Genomic DNA, 20,419 nt, shown 5'->3' on the forward strand with positions numbered 1-20,419 from the left:
CTGTATAGCACAAGTGGCTAATGCTAAATGGATACTATACTTCCCTGCAAATGGCAACCAGTCCAGTACAGTTCACTAAATTACAAACCTACAGACACGTTCTCTCAGCATTCAAACAAACTTTGTGCTTTAAATTTTTTATCTTTTTGTTTTATGTCAAGAGCAAGTATCATGTATAAGTTGGAATAAGAGAGGTGCTCCCTACCTTTAATGCAACAACAAGGTGCTGAGTCTCAATGGTCAGCTCTGCTCTCTGGCTACACTCGATGATGGTACCATCCTATGGGTGGGAATGAGGCTGGCCTGGATATATGACACCATTCCGTGTTTTTCTCAGAGTTCTCCAGTTACTCTTCATTTTGCTCATCAGTGAACACATGTACATTTTTGACCTTCTTCTTTTATGATGGCAATGATTTTATAGTTTTTTTTTTAAATGTATTTATTTTAAAGTCACTGGGAGATTCAGTCCCTTTCCACTGTAGAGCTGGAACCAGGCTAGTCACTGAGCCAAAGTGCTCAGTGCAACGCAGTCACTTTTACAATTGTGTTATCCACAACCAGAGCTACAGCACTTTGTCACATTGAATGCTGGCATCTGTACCGGGACAGTTTCATCTGAATCTCAAAGTTGACGTTCTTCTGCACTCCGTAGTACTTCTGTCTACCTCTCGTTGTTATGATGAGCGATAACGGCATGCTCCTTTCTTGTCTTCTCCCTCCGTAGGCTAGTGCCAGCGGTTTGAGCTGATAACGACCAGCTCAACAGGAAAGATCGCGAAAAGCCACCTGTTAACCTCAGCTAAGCCGGCCAACCTGGTTCTTACTCTAAGTTGGACAAGGAACATTCTCCAAAGCATGCAGGCAGATTACGGATAGCGTACATGATTTGATTTGGTTGATCATGACTGGTGCTGGTTATGGCTGTGTTCTCAAGGGTATCTCCCAAGGGTCTAGGGTCTCTCAAGAGTCTAGCCAGTGTCTCTTCGAAAAGATAGAACAAGAAACCAAAATAATTGAAGAGTACTAGATGTTACGATCAGGCCGCTGTTACTTGTGGGACTGTCGGGTGGCTTGATGGGCTTTGCGTTCGAGTTTTGAGTCCTGTTCTCAGCCAGAGGAGAAGTGAGTGGGGCTGGGTTGCTGTTGCCTGCTGAGTGTACAGTCTGTCTGTGCTGTGGCCCCCGCTCTGGGGCTCATGGGATATCTGGCTGTTGGATATCTGCATGCCTGACATTCATCATAACATACACTGTCACAGAGCCCCCTGAAACAAAGCCTGCAATGTGAAGGTGTCAGAGGGTACTGAAGAGTGTCTTTATACATACTTTGTAACTTTAGTAGCAAATTAGCGGTGTGTAAACTGTATTTATATCAGAATTCGCAATGCAAAAGGAAAGGCCTGGTTTGGGGGGGGGTCGTTGTATTTTCACCCCCCCCCCCCTCCCATCTTGCACAGATGTCTCTCCATGCCCCCTGTGTGGTAGTCCCAGTGCTGTTGAGTGAGCGGGGCTGCCCAGAGTGGAGGCTGAGCTGGTTTTGTGTGTAATCCAGTACCTGAGTATGCACTACAAGGGCCACGTCCTCTTTTTCTGCTTTATGCAGCCTCGGCCTTTGTAGGGCCTAGCTGTTGCCAGTCTCACGCCACTGCTCTGTCACCCGAAGCCACCCCCTCCACCCCAATGCACAACTGTTACCCCCCCCCGTGCCTCCATCTCCGCATCCATGACACCCTGTTGCACTTCGTGCCTGTTCAGATTTCGCCGAATCCCAAGATCCTCGTCAGACCGCACTTTGCTGGCCCAGTGGGAAAGATAGGGCCGAGAATATTATTGGGCTCCCGTCACACCGACGGGTCCATGTGAATGAATGTGCCGCAGCTGATTTTGACGTGGCGGGGATCTTGCTCCCTGGCGTTTTGGTAATTCCAGTTCCTCAAATCTGCATAAGAGTACTGCAAAGCAATACTTTGTTACTGCCAGCATTGTGTCCGTTTATGTTACAGTGTCATATTGCAGACCAAAGGGCAGCATTTATACAGGAGTCATTTTAGTTTTGTTATGGTGAAGTATCCCCAATAACCATTTCTGGCATACCTTAACATAGACACTGAGACTGGAAATGCACTAAAATATGGGGAGTCCTTCATAACGGTCTCTCTGCCAACAGTTAACCCCGATACTTTTAAAGATTTAGGCTTGAACACAACTGTGACCTTACTTTTACCTACCTTACTTGAGACAATCCAGGTATGTGATGAAATAAAATGTGAAGGGTATGGGTGTGTGTGTGTGAATTGACCATGACTGAGGATTTGTAGATCAAGGTGCTGAGAAAAAAAAAAGGAATTTGATGTGCAAGTCTTGACATGGTAGGCTTCCCAATTATTTTGTTTTGGGTTTTTTGCATTCTCATTCAAGTTGTTTATTTCATTTTGATGTCTTCTATCACTGGATTGGGAGACACGGTAAAGAAGCGAGCTGTTTCTACGAATGTGTGTTAGGTTGTTAACTCTAAAAGGGATAAGGTTCTTTGATATTTTATTCTGTATGGTGCTTATTATAGAGTATGAAGAATCATACTGCAGGAAAAAACCGAACTGGCTTGAGTTGGGTAGTACTGAAAAGCAATATGCCATTGGCTCTGGGATTCTGAGGCAAGAATGTGGGTTGGTTTGGTGTTCCGTTCTCTTCCTGGGTAGCAATGGCCCCCTCTGCTGTGCATCTAATGCCATTACAGATCTTGCAATTATGCAGGCATTTGAAAAGGCAACTGCTTATGCTACCACTAAATATTGGTATTTATCTAGGGTAACCTTACATCCTCTTTTTCCTGGACATGTCCTCTTTTTGGGACCTAAAAAATGTGTCCCAAAAAGAGGACATGTCTGGAAAAAAGAGGACGTATGGTCACCCTAATTTATCCAACAAACTACCCAGGGGAATAATGAGTACAATTATGCTAACTGAAGTGCTTTGGAATTTTACGCCAGTGTTTGAATTATGTAGGTCCTGGAGGCACTCTGCTTTTCAAGATTATTGACAAAAGATGAAGCATAACAAATATTTTAGGGAAGTCTGTCCTCTTAGGATAGGCACGCAGGAATCAGCCCAAGGTGAGCTGTCATGTATATAAGTGTGTATATAAAAACTATATATGCTCTGTTATTCTGGGGTACAAAAATAGGTATTGTCATCGTCTTTCTGGCCTTTAGTCTGGAGTAGGCAGCCATGCAGACAGAAACTCAAACCTCTCAAACTTGTCTGTAAGCGTTTGTCAAGTGTAGTTACTCTATCGTCCAGAAGTGTGGTAAGAAGGTATGGTTCTGAGCAGTTCCTGTTACATATCTGTCACTGTCAAGTCACACAGTAAACCAGTGTTTGAGGTGTTTGAAATTGTGGAGACAAAAGCTTTGTTCCTGAAGACTATCTCGCACAATTTCATCTCCAGTTTTGTCATCACGACTGTAGTTGCAATTTGTTGTTTCAGGCCTTTTTGTTTTATATCTGTCATGATTAGGAGACATTGTCTGTTGTTTATTCTGTTCAAATGTTTTTCTTTTCTTTAAGTGGCACCACATCACCAGGGCAGTGTATTGTCAAGCCCACAGTGAACCAAACAGCCACTCTTACCATACACATCGCTGTTTCAGCCTGTCCATTCACCCAATGTACAAAGACACTGTCCAGTAACATCTTATTGTGTTTTATATATATGTATATAAATATATTTAACAAAGCTGTAACTTTTTTTACTTGTCTTTCCCTGCTGTTTGAGAAATTGGTGCACCTGCTTTGCTTTTGCCCCCACCCCCATGTAACGATATAACGACATAACTAGTCGTCTGTTTAGAAGAGACATTGCTGGTCGAAAAAGAATTTTAAAAGAACTGCTGCCTTGTGAGAGGATTGCTGAACTGTACTGAGTTCCTTTGTATATAATAAAGATTACTGTAAGTAAAGTTCCACTTTACTCCAAATCACAAGAAGATGCTGATTCATCAGGCTGCCTGTGATTATTTTGCCGCTGTCTCTCGAGGTGTACAAAGAAAGCTTTATTAGGAAGACAAAAGTAAACAAATTATCCATCTTTTCTTAAGCTTATGGCTAACTTCAGAGTTTAAGGAAGTCACAACAGATGGTAAACGAGATGGTAGATTTATTTACTAGGATTTTTTTTAGCTTTATTTGTTTCTTCATTCTTTAAACTGGATTTAAATTAAAATTATTCTGTATATGAATAGCACCCACCATCTTTTCAGTATCTGAAATTGTCCATTTGAATGTTTGTTAAAATGCAAGCTGGGTGATCCAGCAAGAAAACTGGAACCTGTCACCAGCTACAATCATGGTTTAACATTGTGCTGATACATTTCAATAACAATGCATTCATATCACTAAGGACTCCCTTCTCTAATGAGTAGTTACACCAGTGGTAAACAGAATCCTAGGAATCACAGTCTTTCACAGAAATAAGCCCCAATCACCTTTTATTTTTCCACAATTAACATGCTACAAAATGTTGTCTGAACATTTCTTCTGTTCAAACAACTATGAGGAATGAACAGCCAATGGATCCCAGGACAATGCCACTGGGTAACTATTGTAAGTTGAACAGTCTGTGAACTGAGGAAAGATGAGTTATCCATTAGGGCTCTGACAGGCACAGAAATCATGAGCACATTTCCCGGTGCCTTAGTCCCCTGCAGCCTTGTCAATGGCAGAAACAAACCGAAACTGAAACAGAAACATTCCCATTCTCACACTAAACAAAAACATTTCCTTTTAAGGCATCAGGTCCGATTCCTCAAGATATGAAAGCATGCACCCGATTAGGTGAATGAGTCCAGTGGTTAAATGTCATTTGTTTAAAACAGCTCTATTGAATGGCCTATATGCTGTATATTGGCCATATAACATCTATAATTAAACTGTCTACCCTGTCCAACACACATTACCCTATACACAGGGTAAAATAAGTCATGGGTAGATATGTTGCCCATTACCATTGAGAATTACAACTTCTGAGATCACAAAAGCCCTCACTCTTTTACTCGGGTAAAATTTAAATCACTGCAGAAGGGTTCATCCAAGCTCTACACATCATTAAAAAGCTTTTACATTAAAAAAAGTCAGAATCATTATATTAAATAAATACATTGACTAATATGATAGGATGCTGTAAACATGAACACAACATTCAAAGACCTACGGCGAATTTCTTTCCATCTCTGCTTTGTATGTTTAAACCAGTTTGGACCAATTTTTAATGCTATTCCGCCGCACTCGATTGCAACTTCATCAAGCCTTCAAAATGTTCATATACCCAAAATGCCAGATTTAAAGTGTCTTCGGTTTTTGTCTCTTATATAAAAGCTCCATGTGGCCCTACATGTAGATTTAAACATATTTCACACAAGTATTCTTGATTGTTTTCTATAATGACTTAATTGTAACACCGTTTGACAGAACTCCCAAGTTATTATTAGTATCACTTCTATTATACTTGTGCAATTTTGGAACTTCAAATACAGTAGTTGTAACCAAATAATTATATCCTCTTGTGTTGCTGAGATGAACATAAATAGTGTCCTGGTAAATATTGTCTAAAATTAATCTAACCGGAGTGGCTCAACGTAGCAACTGGAGTCCAATGAAAGACGCATTCAAGTCAAACAATTCAAATAAAAACACAAGGCTTTTACATTGTTGAACAAAGGCCACAAAAATCACTGGCAATATTTGCATCAGTGCAAGACGGCGAACGTAAAAATAAGAACCGGTAGTGTAGCAAGTCGCGGTAAACGCGACAGTCTGAAGTTTGCGCTGAATGCGGGTTCCCTGTGCTCTTCCGTCCAGTTTTGACCCGCGCTCGCACTCAGCAGGTTCCGTTTCACCCCCAGCACCCTTCACCACAAGAGGAAACTCCTCTGATACAGCGCGGGGCCTTCTTTGTTCCTTTGGCTGCTGTTAATATATGGCACAGCTGAAAATCAACATTACATACAATCTCTTGGGCTGTTTGTCTCTTTTTTTTTTTTCCTTTAAAGTGGAGAAATTCCCACGATTCCAGAGATGTGGCGTCCAGCGAGACTCGTCTAGTCCAAAGTCAGTGGTGGCAGCAAGAGTAGAAATAAGTGTCTTTCTTCTGCCCCAGATCCACTCCCTTCTCCTCTGTAATGACACAGCGCATAGTCAGACTGAAGAAGTCCTGACGAACATATGCTACCAGCTAGAGCCTGCTCTCATTGCTTGAAGAGACACTAAATTTAGACCAAGAAAAATACCCTCATGTTAAAAACTTGCTACCTTCCATACTTTGGACATTTATTCAGGATTTTTGTTGCAGCTGTTACAAATCAGGTCTACTTCATCAAAATGGTTAATTGCAGATATGCATCAGACAACAGAAAACCATACAGGAGTTAAAATCAAAGCAAATTCAGACAAAAAGAAATCCTACTTTGAAATGGTCACTACATTGTGAATGGCCAGAACTGAAACACGGACAGGAGAAGCAATGTAGTGCCATGCCTTTGCAGGAGTAATTGGTTCTATATAGGTCAGTAAGAGAGTAACAGGAGAAGAACTTCCGCACCGACCACTCACTCACCTGTTAAGACGTGGAAGGCAGTGCTGTTGAAGTCCTCTGCAACCTTCTGAAAGAGCTTGTCTGTAATGCAGTAATCAGAAAACCCACCATTAACTCATCTGCTAGCCTATAAAGGATTCATGGGTAATGTAGTTCTCTGAACCGTATCTTCATGAACAACCCTCCCACCAAAGTGACCGGTCTGTCATGATGACCCAGAATACACCACGATATTAGTATTTAGGGAAAAAGCCAGGCAGCATGACAGTGTTTATACATGCATATACTGATGTCATTTTACCAGGGTTAAACAAAGTTTAAAAATGATCTTACTCCCAAGAGTTTCGTTTCCTCTTTGTTGCAAAATTACTCCATGTTGGATCCATAAGATAACATACTGTTGAACCAAAGTGAACCAACCACGAAGCCATTCTGATGCCTGCTGATTACTACTGATTACATTTTCTGCACACATAATATGACTACTGGCTTTTTTTGGTGCTGCAGAGCATACAGCAATCCTCAAGATGAGGAAGGAAATAAACGCATCATAGGGAAACCAGTTCAGTGGTTTAACCGTAAACCACACCACTTCATCAGGGTAAGGAAAGTACAAGGAGAAGCAACAGCCCGGGACTCAGAGGAACTACGCAGGACCGAGGCTCTATGCCAACGATTATGTAAACCGGCCACTTACCCACATTGGCACCTGTTTTACTGGATGTTTCAAAAAGCTGAGCCTTTATTTCTGTTGAACAAGAGAGGACAGAATCAACTGAAGTTTTTGTCGTCTTGTCAACAGCACATAGACTGTGTCAGGATATGTCACAATCTGTCCTCTTAAAATGGCATCAGTTTGGTGCTTACCATCTGCAAAGTCTTGGACATCGTGGTAGTCTACTTGGCGCATGCTGCGGTCAGCTTCAACAAGGTCATTCTTTGTACCACACAAATATATCTTGCAGTGCTTGATCGAGATGAAACATAACAAAAACTAGTTCAGAAAGTTGGGACTAAAAAAATACTCCTCCAAAAATGGCAGACACATCTATTCAAAGGATCTTCTTTGACTTAGGCAATCAGTAATCAAGGAACACATGCTTGCTTCATTTTAAGAAACCAGACAGTTGATCCATTTCCTTGGTTGTAATAAGATCAAGGAAATGGTAGTAGTAATTGCACATACCACATTGAACAGTTGCCCTAGCTCTGGTAAGGGATACTAGCGGATATTACCAATGTGATCGAAAGGAAAAAGAATAATTAAAGCATTAAATAGTCTAGAAGGGCCACATACAGTAAAGAAAGATGAGATCATCTGTGACTCAGACAGTTTTACCAATCAAAAATGATATGCAAATAAATGCAAATAAAATTAATTCCCTTAAATAATAGGATTCTCAAAGGCCTCCATAGAGGAGTGAAACCCATTACAATGATACAAGTCAAGGAGGCCATTCTCATCTCATCACTACAATGTCATTGAATTAGATGGATGACAAAAACAGGATTTCATCAGAGGGTGTATCCTAAACAACTGAGAATAAATTTGTTTTAAAAAAAAGACGTACTTCTTCACAGTTCTGTAACTCCTTCACCCAGAACCTCACCCGCAGAAAGCTGCTACTGTCAGTCAAATCTGAAGACAAAAACATAATTTAAACACACTGCTATTTCAGGAAAATTGCTGAGTATATTTAAGCTGAAAGTGAAATTGGGAAGTTCAAAATTACACAATGACAATCTCTTGAAAAGAAATATATCCTGATATGAGAAAATACAGTAAATTAAGCCTGGCAGGACTGCACGTGGCTGTGGCATCTGGAACAGACACAATTGGCTTAGACAAAATGGAGGTAAACAAAGAGGAACTTCACTACTGGAATTTTCCAGAGGAGGCTAATTTCATTCATATCATCTCTTAGTAGGACTGAGGAAATATGAGTAATCAGCTACCTTGAGAAAAAAAAATGTTCAATAACTTCACGAGACAATCCTGAATGTGTTCGCATTGTGCAGACGACAGAAACAGCCAATTAGTATGTCAGCAGGTGCTGAAATGAAATTATGAATGTGACAGTCATGTTCATTTTTCAACTGAACCATGGAAGGGTGGTTGGACAATTCAAGTATATCAGCCTCATTAGGATATGGAGTGACTTCTTAGTATCGGTATGTTCAACCAAACACTAATCCTGGGTTTTGTTTTCAATATCTTATGTCTTTTTTTCCTAAAAAAAAACAAACTTTTATGCTCACTTCAGATGCAGCCAAGTGAAGTACTTCCCATGTAGATAATCCCCAAAGTATTCTTTTGACCAACAGATTGAAAATGGGATGATTCTCTCTGTGTACTTCTGCCTACCTTGGACTGCAAACAGAGTGTCTGTGAGCATCTCTGGGTTCCACAGGGCAAAATGAATGACACAGTTCCCTTGTCACAGGCTGTGAATACACAAGCAATGTCTCCTTGTGCTTACAGTGACAAGGAGAGAGTGACTCACCTCGTGAGGGAAATGCCCAGTCTGGAAGTTAATGCAATCTCATTCAAAGCCGTCTTACATCTCAGCCAGAAAGCTACCGATGGGAACTTTTCACAATCCAGCACGGTACGCTTGAGTAATTTTGCGACAGAAATTTCACATATGCACAGATGAGCACTTGGCACCACCCGCAGTTAAATGCTAAGTAGTTATGGAGCCAAACGAAATCCTGCCATTTGGAACAGCCATTTAGCAATCCTTTCCAGAAATGTGCACAATGTTTCCGGGACAAAGGCCGGCGCTTACCATAGCACACAACTGCAGCCTTCGCTCCTCTGTAGTATATTCTGCTCATAGCTTCATAGCGCTCTGATCCAGCTGTGTCCTGGGAGGAAAATATTAATACCCCTAATCACATTGACTCAGGAGTACAAGTCTTACAACTGCACCCCGGACAGACATTTTCATTTACAGGAAGTCTGCTGGAAGGAATGTGCTGTCACACAAAATGAATCAGGGCTGTAACACCACTCATTTGTATTGACAGCACTCCAATGCCAAACACTGTTTGTAACGGGCAGAGCTGCAGTGCTTACACTGAAAGAAGTGAGGTCTACTCAAAATTGAACGGCGAACATTTTGATCTGCATTTGCAAGCACAACACTTACCCATATTCCCAGGGTCACTACTTTGTCTCCCACCTGGACTGGTTTTGCAACAAATGCTGCTCCAATGGTCTGCAAGAAAAGTTGTTTGTTACGTGTTTGTTACAAGTTTTCACATCAGTAAAAATGTATCCACTCTGTTTAAAACAGCCATGGTTGACCACTGTTATGACCCCAACAAAAGTGGCAGTCAGGGACACAACACTATAACTACTTTCAAGGGAGAGGCAAAAGACACTATAGAGTTGCACACACTTACAAAATATTAAAGCGTTTTGTTTGTTGCTGAAACTTACATTTTGATATGGTCCTACGAGAAAGCGGTGGTGCACAAATCTCTCCACCAGGCTTGTCTTGCCCACACTCTCCTTCCCCAGCATGACGACCTTGGCATCGACCCGGTGACTACTCATGATGACCAGAGTGAGAGGGACAGGGATGGGGAAGCTGGATGTGATGTCTTGGCGATGTGCGACCACTGGTCACAATGCTGCAGAAAAAGATGGGAGGAGTCCTGTATTTCTAAAGGTTTTTTTTTTTTTAAATAGGTCAAAGGTCATAAAAACACATGTTTGGTACACTGTGTGATGTACTACACCTTCCTTTGTCTAGAGTCGTTGCATGTAAAAGTTACATTAACCAACTTAAGATCCGATCCAAAATACCAGAAAATACAACAATGACTAAAGTGCAGAGATATAATATTTTACATCGTTTTTTCCGGTATAAATAAAACGTTTTATATTTAATCAGATCAATGGGTAGCCCTGCAGTACTGTAGTACTACAAAATGTTTGAGGAAAAAAAACAAAAACATTTCTGGTTTGCAAGAATACGATCATATCTGTTCGCATTTATTTGCCAAGCTTGCTGAACAGCAAACTGCTTCAGCTATTGGTTATTTGGATTTCTCACTAACGTTACAGTAACGTAAATTCTCAGGAAATAGTCTACCAACGAATACTGCCACTGACGACGTTATCGGGCCACCAATTCTGAATATTAGAGTAGAGAAACCACATTACGCCACCAAAACCCGTTTCTCCAAGTGCGACCTTTAGCTTCCTGTGCAGCCCTGTGGCTTAGTACTGTTCTTTGTTGTACGCTGAATTTTTTCATGCTCACATGTAACCAGCTGGCTAACATCACTCCGAGTAAAGTAAACAAGTCCAGCAAAATAGGTAGAATTAGAATAAACTGAATGACAGCTAGTGGTCTGCTTTAATACCAAACGCTATGTTGATATAATAAATGTTACCTGGTAAAAAGAGGAGTGGACCTTATATAAAGCTACCGGGCCTTCCCCCTGGCTTGTTGCTATGTGCTACAAATGGCTAGCTAATTAACTAGCTAAGATCCAAGTACAATAGCTTTGTAGCACCGAAAGTCTTTTTAATACGTTTCATATATATATATGGATTAAGAACTGGTAAATATCACGAAACAGGGAACAATTTGTACCAGCTGGTAAACTTAAATAGCTGGATGTTTCTACATTTTCCTAACGCTCCTGAGCTAATGCTGGTAGTTAACAGTAGCTAGCTAGTTGCAACATGTATTTGTATCATGTATTTACCGTCACTAAAAACTCAAAGACACACACCCAAGTCAACAACTGTGTGTCCGAGACAGTAGCATTACATTAGTCAGTTAAAATTAAATAACAATGCAGCTGTTAGCCAGTTGCAGTTTCATGTAGTTATCCATCCACCTAGCTATCGTTAGCCACACGTAGAAAATCACGTTTAGTCAGCTAGCAAGCTAGCTACACAGATCGTTATCAGCTAGCTAGCTGACTGGAAAACCGAGCACTTACCTGAATCGAAATTAGGCAATTTCCACATTTCGTTGTAGAATGTTTTCAGTTCCACATTTGGCAAGCAGAAGGATAATTCACACACGAGTCAGCTCGCTGGCTTACCAGCTGCTTAGTGAACTTCCACCTTTTCTCGACGTACCTCTATCCACATTTCGCTGTGCATCACCGTGTAATGTTTGCGTGCGAATGAGTAGGCTAGAGAGCTAGCGAGCCAACCGTGCTGTAAAGAAAACACAGGGGTGGCATTTCCAAGTCTTCCTTGTTTATATTTGGCATATAGTCATAGACTTTTTTCAAGCCCCATCATATTACGTTGTCAGAAAATTGACAGTTTTTCTGCCTTTAGGGCTGCTTTGTTTTTGGCACCCACAAACAGGAACAAACTTGCCAGCTGTAATCCAAAGTATGTTTTTTTCAAGGGAGGGGAAGTTAGGAAAGGGGGTGAAAAGTTGGATGCGACGTGAAAAGAGATCACCGAGTTCTTGTGTGGGGGTTTGTAAATAACTAGGCCTACTTGAAATGTTCAGATGGGATATTTTTGTATCAGTTGGTATCCATTTCGGCGCTTCTGAGTAGGGTCAAAAACAAACAAACTATGTATAGTTTGTCAGATGTTTTATCAGTTGAACTACATTTGTAGCTGACTGACATTCTGCTGTGTCATTCCGTCTTTACCAAGATGAACCTCTGGCTCTTAAAAAAGGTTTAATTTGTTATGTTCAATAAAAAAAATGACAGACCAACACCCAACATAGTGCCACCGCATTTTTTTAAATGAGTTCACAACAAAGCTAACACAAAAACTTAAAATGAAAACTACTGAGTCGGCAGTTCTACTGTTATCTTCATGTAGTGGTCTTGTGTTTGGTTATTACTTAAATGAGTTTCCTGTCGATAACATGTCGCTGCAAAAGTGATGTTGGTTAACCAGTATGTCGCACTGCTCCCTCCGCTAAGTAACAAATAGGAAAACTGATACCTCCATAGCAGTGAAGGGGAAACTGCTGTAGGAGCCGCTATTTTTCGGATGGGATATTCAGCACACGTGCTGGTTTTCCGCGGTTATTATAAATGCCGAACGTCTCATTCCTTCCTAGGTGTCTGCCATTGCCTTAATCCTCTTACCAGGTGTGACTGGTTGAGATGAGTCATTCCCTTTCACTATGAAGCACTTAAGAAATGTGCAATATGAATGAAATTTATTTTTTAATCACATTGGCGACCAAAATGTAATGAAGCCCCTAATATCCAAATACGACAAAACAGTGTAGTTTCTTTGAAGTGATGCATTTTTTTCTCATCAATATAACAATGTGTTTTGAAATGCATTATGCAATTGGGAAACATCTAGGAACCTCTCACTGAGCAGTGCCCATTTGAAATATAAAATATTAAAATAAGTCTTTGAGAAATGCCTTTATCTAATTTTTCTGTGTCCTACATAATACAATGACTGCACACCAAAGTACAGCTCCAACATCTTCATCAAATTTGCGGATGACACAACTGTGGTGGGCCTCATCACCAACAAAGACGAGGCTAACTACAGGACGGAGGTGAGCCAACTTGCCAAGTGGTGCGGTGACAACAATCTTTCCCTGAATGTGACGAAAACAAAGGAGATGGTCGTCGATTTCAGGAGAGAGCACACCCAGCATCGTCCTTCGCACCATCAATGGTGCAGCTGTGGAGAGGGTGAATAGCACCAAGTTTCTGGGTGTGCACATAACAGAAGACCTCTCCTGGTCAAACAACACCACATCACTGGCCAAGAAAGCTCAGCAACGCCTCTACTTCCTCCGCAAACTGAGGAGAGCCAGAGCCCCAGTTCCCATCATGTGCTCCTTCTACCGAGGCACCATTGAGAGCATCCTTACCAACTGCATCACTGTGTGGTTTGGGAGCTGCACCACCGCCAACAGGAGAACCCTGCAGCGCATAGTGGATGCAGCAGAAAAGATCTCTGGTGCCTCACTCCCCTCCCCCTTGGACATCTACGACACGCGCCTAGCGCGTAAAGCACAGAGCATTGCTGCCGACCCCACTCATCCTTCGCACACGCTCTTCAGCCCCCTCCCATCGGGGAGGAGATTCAGAAGCCTCTAGGCCCGTACCTCAAGGTTGAGGGACAGCTTCATCCACCAGGCTGTTAGGAAGTTGAACTCTCTTCCCTCCCTCAGCCATCTGCTCCAACACAGGACTGAGCTTTGGACCCCCCCCCCCCCCCCTATACTGAAGCCTGGACTATTCTCCACCCATCCTTACTCCCAACATTAATCATCACACACACACTCACACAGATTTGCACAGTCACTTTACTTATATAAACAGTCTACATCGTATTCCTGTGGAATACGTAGTTATAGTTATATTTATATTTTTTATATTTATTCTCCATATTTATAAACCCACAATGTGCCTGAATGCCCTTGCTGTAAATATGTGTAATATGTGTAATTTGTAGCAATTCTTGTTCTTGTCTCTCAGTGTCTTCATTGTGTTATGTCGAACTGTTGTATTGTCACCGTGGGCCTGAGAGAAACGCAATTTCAATCCTTCGTATGTCCTGTGCATATTGGAGAATTGACAATAAAGTTGACTTTGACTTTGATAGACTTATGCATCCATCAGCATGTTTGCCACAAAATCTTTGCGTTTGCAAAATGAAACAGACATCATGAGCAATGTCTCAGACTAATGTAATCTAAGAAATTAATCAATAGAATCATACACACCCAAATATATTATAGATATAGTTTATAATTATTTAATGTAGGTGGGCAAGGTATAATAGCAGGTATAATTTGTGTGTCACCTATCTGAAAGTTTCAGGGTTATGCAAGTCACAGATCAGGAGAAAAGAATTTCACTTTCACATTTGGATGCATTCACCACACTATATACATGCTAAACCACATGAGCCGGAATACTTTACAGATTGAAAAGATGATAACATTATGAACTTCTTTGCATTATTTGAAGGTTATGTGAGTGGCAGATCAAGAGAAATGGTTAAGCACATTAACATGTATGTACATGTAACAATATGGTTAGCAAACCATGTGACCCAGCCAACAGTAAATTATTAAAGTCTGGTAATCTAATCAAACAAAGAGGCTTATAAACTTCTTGAATCGACCTATAACAACTTTTAGCATTATTTAATATTATATTTAATATCTATCAGGAATGTAGCTGCTGCCTCCCATGTTGGCCACAAGATGGCCATATAACCTCCTGTGTTCTTTATGCCTTGTTTAGGTAATGTCTTTCTTTGTGTTGATTAGCAATTGTTTAGGCATGTGTTTTCTGTTATTTAAACCCTGCCCTTTGTTCATGCCTTCCCTCAGTCTTGAGTTGCCATACCTTGTGTGTGTATGAACATATGTGTATGCGTGTGTGTGTGTGCGCGTACGTGCATGCTTAAAGCCTGTTTGTTTAAGTCTTCAGCAAAGGTATCTTTACTTTTGTACCTGATCTCTTGTGTCTCGATTCATTTCTGCATTTGAGTTCACCCTGCTCATTGTCACAGGTTCATCTACACTAGATTTTTGTAATGTTAATGAATTTCATTTATTTCAACCAATGATTGAATTTGTTTATTTTGTTAATCAATGTGATATGCGAGTTTGACCGCGACGCCAAAGAGCCAGGCTCGTTGGTATAGTAGTCAGAGCGCATACTCAACCGCAGTGACGGCACTTCGTCACATCAGTGTTTACTGAAACTGACAGTTGATGTACATTTCTCACAATTCAATTACCAAGGGTGCTCCCTGAAAGGACTGCCTGCTGCCATCCTTCAAAAGGAAAACAAAAAAGTCTAAAGTCATAACTATTTGAAAAAAAGTTTAGACAGTAATTCAAGAATGCATTTGGTTTAAATGACCTATTATCACTATTACAAGACACCTGTGAGAAAACAGCAAAATACTGTTTTATTGTACTATTATTACAATTTGCAAATGCCTCCTCATCTGCAGCAAATAATGCATTTTTTGCCAAAACCATGAAAAAGCTCTCCGCCTAAATACGCATTTCAAGATTAAGTCAAATAGATCATTTTTAAGTAAAATTTTGCTCATTTTTGCTGTTTAACTAGGTCTACTTGTGATTTAATGAGACAGTTGTCACAGAGCTCGTATTTGTACAATGCAAAAACTACAATTCCCATAAATCCTCCGAGAGCATAGTGACATTTCTGATTGGTTGAAACAGAATAACACGAATGTTGTTGGATACTGTGATTGGTGTTTCGACGTTAACTTCGACTAGCCCTCTGTTGTTCCATTCCATTAACAAAAATGGCTGATGAAGAGGCCGCGCAAAGTTCTACTGGAATTCTGCAAGAAATTTATACGTCCCCGTTGAATTTGAGTCTGCTGTGCCTTTGTCTGTTCCTGTTGTACAAAATCATACGCGGAGATAAGCCTGCAGAAATGGGTGTAGTCGAAGAGCCACTGCCGAAACTAAAGAAGAGGGATTTCACGCTATCAGAGCTGCAGGAATACGATGGTCTGAGGAATCCAAGAATTCTCATGGCTGTCAATGGGAAAGTGTTTGACGTGACTAGAGGAAAAAAATTCTACGGTCCAGGTAAAGTTTCGCCGTACTATAAAGTCAGTTATCTACAGTTAGCAATCCCTTTTATCTTTTTTCAAGCAAAAGAACTGTCTGAATAGCTACCTGCTAGCTTCTGGGCTAAAGTTATTCATTAGATAGTTTAGCTATTTATGGATGTCTTTATTTATTTGTACCTCATCGTTAGCTACTGTTAGCTAGTGTGATTTTAATTGTTTTCAATCATCCGAACTTAGATTGCTATCTACTTAACCATATGTCAGAGTTGTAACGTTATGTGCACTCCCACCCTTTATGCACCGTTTTGCGGTCATGTTTCACAACATTGGTATGGCTAGGCTAGCAATCCAGTTTACCTATTACCCAGTTGACTGTATACTTACTGTGTAACGTCATGCATCGATGTTGCACAACCAGCACGCGAACTTTGCATGCAATGGCCCCGAGGAAACGTCAAATGATTGTCACCTCTGGCTAGTTGTCGTGCCATAAAATGCATACTGAGTAAATGGGTTCCGTTCGCACGGTTGATTCTGGGTGGCTTGTAGATAACTTGGTTGTGTTTTCCTGTTTGTAGCTACGTAGCTAGGTGATGGTTCACAAATCAGGTCAGGGTAAAATGATCGTGGCTCGGTTCAAAGGGATAAAATGTAGCTGTCTGGCAACATAAGTGAAGCAGTTCTTAGTCTCAACTTTAATCACAGTGCTCTAGATTGGTAGCCAACAGACATATCTTTATTTTTTTAATGTACTGACAATCATACAACTTGATAAACTTTGCGGTGACATTTGAAACATGATAGTTGATAAGTTGTTTAACAGGACATTGTATCTGATCTTGCACGACTTGCCACACAGATGAGGAAGTACGTTCAGTCACACGGTATCACGATAGCTCCCCACATCGTTTGCTCCTTTGCAGAATAGAGGAGTAATAAATGATATGCTTCATCTTTAATTTAAGGATTCTGAATGGGGAAAAATGAACACACTGTGTGGATATGTGTATTCACTATTCTTGAATATCACGACCAGTCGATTGTGCTCGAGGCGATTGCCCGTATCAACCTTTGATACCTTGAACATTTTGTCCTTCACATTTAAAATTGTAACAGTGCATCCACGCCAGGGCCCATCTGAATTGAAAACTGTGAGAAGATATGACTTGCCAACACTAGCTCTAACAGAAGCGTGAGAAACAATTCCTATTGAAAAAAACAAATGCACAACAGCCTTTCCTGTGTTTCTTCCAGAGGGTCCCTATGGGGTGTTCGCTGGCAGAGACGCCTCCAGAGGGCTGGCCACATTCTGCCTGGAGAAAGAGGCCTTGAAAGATACCCACGATGACCTCTCTGACCTCAACGCCATGCAGCAGGAGAGCCTAAGCGAGTGGGAGACTCAGTTCACCCGTAAGTTTCTGCTCCTCTCTCTCTCTCGCCTCCCAAAAGGAAAGCGCATGCCTCAAACCTGAGGTGAACTGGTAGGCTTTCGTGCGCCACACTGGTATGACATCACTGGACCAGCATGGTGCCTTTCATGCAAGTGTGAAATCATTGTTCAAAAAAAAAAAAAAATGAAAACTGCATACTTCATTGGTGCTGTAAACGGCACCAGCAAACAGCAACTGTCACTACACAGTAAACATTCTGCGGTCCCACCCTGGCTACTGGCTATCACAGTATGTGATTCGGAAGCATGTAACTTCGGAAAACATGTAACAGACACACGCACACACTTGCACACACATACACACACACGCAGACACATACATTAAAATAGGATTAAGTCCAGTATCCACACTAGGTATGAACCAGAGGTGGTCTGGCCAAGGCTGTTGCGTCTCTGCCCAGCTGGGGCCCCATCTCAAATTGCCTCTGTCCTTGGCTGCAGCTAGTACGCTGCCATGTCAGGAGGAGTAATGGCTGTTATCTGGGTTTTTTTTTTTTTCTACAGAGAAGTACGATTATGTGGGGAAACTGCTGCGACCCGGGGAGGAGCCCACAGAGTACACGGACGACGAGGAGGTGAAGGACAAAAAGACGGACTAGGGCACACCAGAGCACACACAGCAGAAGAGAGAAATCTGAAAGCCTTAATTATTTGCAGCTAGATTAATTCACATTATTCTGTGTTGCTGCCATTGCACAACATGCTGAATTCCATGTTATTGTATTACCCTTATTTTGCCCGTATTATCAATCCCGCTTTCATTCAACCCTACTTTGCCTTTGATTTTCTGACCGCTGTCTGATGGTAGGTTTAGGCTGCGTGGAGTGTAGTCGCAGCATATTACATATACTGTAGTTTCCTGAACGTGAATGCTGCACTTAGTTAATGTGGTGGTATTCATAGTCAGTAGGTTATGCAATGGTTTGAGAACTGCATTATCTTGGTATGGGAACATTACGCTTATGTGTCAATGTAATGTTGTGTTTCTGCCCGTTTATTTTTGGAAGTAGCTGTCCAAGTACTTGGAATGCAAACCACCCAATATTAGAAAATTAAATGTATTAAAATGGTTTATAGAAGGTGGTTGATCAAAATGAGAGCACCAACTTCAGTAAGTCGGGCTTTATTAAAACCATGTAATTGCCGGAACCTAACATTCCATTAAAACTTGTCTCTTTCGTGGTTGGTGAGCTTCTCTGTTCTAGTGCCGAGGTTGCAACCTTCAAAATTCCACATTTTTTGGAAAAAAAAAAAAAAAATTATTATGGCTTCAGTTGTATACATATAACATTTTAAAAGCCATGTTCTCACACTATATCCTTTGATTTTTAAGTACCAGTGAAATTGCTGAAATAAGCTCAATAATTTTTTTCTTGATGTCAAATGGAAATGGGACCATATGCTCCCACAAAATGCTGTGTATCGAAGCTGGTCTGATCCCATGATGTGAAAGGGTGTCATTTGTGGATTCCTCAGGAAATAGTTTCTCTGGTTATAATACACCTAAGTAATTTCAGTTTTTATCACACAGGGATTAAATTAAAGGGAAGAGATTATGCTTTACTGTACATGAAAAATAAAGAGAAAACCGCACATTACAGCTTTGTTAACTCATTGAGCTTGTGAAATTCAAAAAGTTCTTTGCTGCTCTTTCCACGTCTTTGATTTTAGTACACACTTTTCACTGCTCAGATCAGACCTTTGTTGAGAATTTGGCTGTGCCATTTTGCATTCCACTTGGTAAGGACAAGTACATTGTGTTTGGATGCTCACCTGTGCAAGTAGATAATGTAGTTTTGGTGATGTTCTATACTTACATGTTGGTTAGTTTAGTGTAAGGTCATGCCAAGTAACTCATTTGTGTAGTGGAGAGCTTGGTCATGTGTTTTTTTTTTTATGAGCCTACACATCAAAGTTGAAAATCCACTGGAAAATATGGGGCAGGAAAACACCTATACATTTCAATGTGTGAAAAAATGTCGAGTAAGTTTTTGACAAATGTATCTGGGAAGTTGTTTGACTGTTGGTTAATATAAAAGCGAATGTCTTGAATCAACTTACAGAACATGTAAGTAGGGGTGCAAACAGGAAATGTAATTGGCTCGCCTTTGTCAAACAACGTTCGTACCATGTTACCATCACGAGTGTAGCAATAGGCAATTTTATCAGCAGCATACTTTTGAAAGTATTCTAGTGTCCCAGGCTTTGAAAAAAGAATGGAATGAGGGAACAAACGGAAATTTTGCAATATTTTTCATAACCTTTTTTTTTTTTTTGACCCTCCCTTGACAGTCTTAAGACCTCTGTCAATCTGGACCACAGCACTACTCACAATAAAAATGACAAAGAAATAGTGCTCACTTCAGAGGTCACTTTACTGCCTGACAGGAGGGAGGAATGGACCCTTGAACTGGTGAGGGGTCACAGTGCTCTGTTTAAACAATGACTTGGCACAGTTGCAAGGAATAATAGTTTTCTATTGATGTTGACTGGAATTCCAGTTAGGTTATTCAAAAACCTATTTCCATACTCCTTATTTTGGGGCTTTGGATTTAAAAAAAAGCTGGCATGCTTTTTTTTTTTTAATTATGGATTATTCCCTCATCCCTTAAGCATAGCCAGCTAACCTGTCAGTTTATCCATAGTATACTTTAAGCTGTTTCACTAAATTTATTTTTTTCCTGGCTTCCTTCGTTTACTCTAACATTACACGGGGTGATCCTTTTCTCTATTTTCTCCGTTGTACTGGTGTGATATTTTCTGACTGAGCTGTGTGAAAATATGGTCAATGTGTGGTTGAGTTGTGGAAACCTGTCCCTTTTTGAGAATCG

General features: G+C 40.9%; 2 protein-coding genes across 2 annotated transcripts; one reads left to right on the forward strand and one right to left on the reverse strand.

The window, feature by feature from the left end:
- Positions 1-6,028: 6,028 nt before the first annotated feature.
- On the reverse strand, positions 6,029-12,025 carry rab24 (RAB24, member RAS oncogene family). Its single transcript, XM_036525630.1, has 9 exons — positions 11,557-12,025; positions 10,037-10,230; positions 9,744-9,812; positions 9,381-9,459; positions 8,163-8,230; positions 7,459-7,558; positions 7,289-7,339; positions 6,613-6,672; positions 6,029-6,173 (listed from the first exon to the last, which is right to left on the reverse strand). Exons 2-9 carry the CDS (start codon positions 10,151-10,153, stop codon positions 6,109-6,111), a joined length of 609 nt encoding a protein of 202 aa, XP_036381523.1. The 5' UTR covers positions 10,154-10,230; positions 11,557-12,025; the 3' UTR covers positions 6,029-6,108.
- Positions 12,026-15,853: 3,828 nt separating this feature from the next.
- Positions 15,854-18,829, forward strand: pgrmc1 (progesterone receptor membrane component 1). Its single transcript, XM_036524712.1, has 3 exons — positions 15,854-16,154; positions 17,393-17,548; positions 18,093-18,829. The coding sequence occupies exons 1-3, from the start codon at positions 15,863-15,865 to the stop codon at positions 18,185-18,187; spliced, it is 543 nt and encodes a 180-aa protein (XP_036380605.1). The 5' UTR covers positions 15,854-15,862; the 3' UTR covers positions 18,188-18,829.
- Positions 18,830-20,419: the final 1,590 nt, after the last annotated feature.

This window comes from Megalops cyprinoides, chromosome 3, assembly GCF_013368585.1.
Source record: "Megalops cyprinoides isolate fMegCyp1 chromosome 3, fMegCyp1.pri, whole genome shotgun sequence".
NCBI lineage: Eukaryota > Metazoa > Chordata > Actinopteri > Elopiformes > Megalopidae > Megalops > Megalops cyprinoides.

What these genes read in the sequence shown, in the direction of transcription:
- rab24 (XM_036525630.1), bottom strand. Translation starts at nt 10,153, where the DNA reads ATGAGTAGTCACCGGGTCGATGCCAAGGTCGTCATGCTGGGGAAGGAG. An exon ending in TAGTGACCCTGGGAATATGG is followed by an intron (nt 9,460 to 9,743) that starts GTAAGTGTTGTG and finishes TTTTCCTCCCAG; the next exon opens with GACACAGCTGGATCAGAGCG. An exon ending in TGTCCAAGACTTTGCAGATG is followed by an intron (nt 7,340 to 7,458) that starts GTAAGCACCAAA and finishes CTTGTTCAACAG; the next exon opens with AAATAAAGGCTCAGCTTTTT.
- pgrmc1 (XM_036524712.1), top strand. Translation starts at nt 15,863, where the DNA reads ATGGCTGATGAAGAGGCCGCGCAAAGTTCTACTGGAATTCTGCAAGAA. An exon ending in AAAAAAATTCTACGGTCCAG is followed by an intron (nt 16,155 to 17,392) that starts GTAAAGTTTCGC and finishes TGTTTCTTCCAG; the next exon opens with AGGGTCCCTATGGGGTGTTC. An exon ending in GTGGGAGACTCAGTTCACCC is followed by an intron (nt 17,549 to 18,092) that starts GTAAGTTTCTGC and finishes TTTTTTCTACAG; the next exon opens with AGAAGTACGATTATGTGGGG.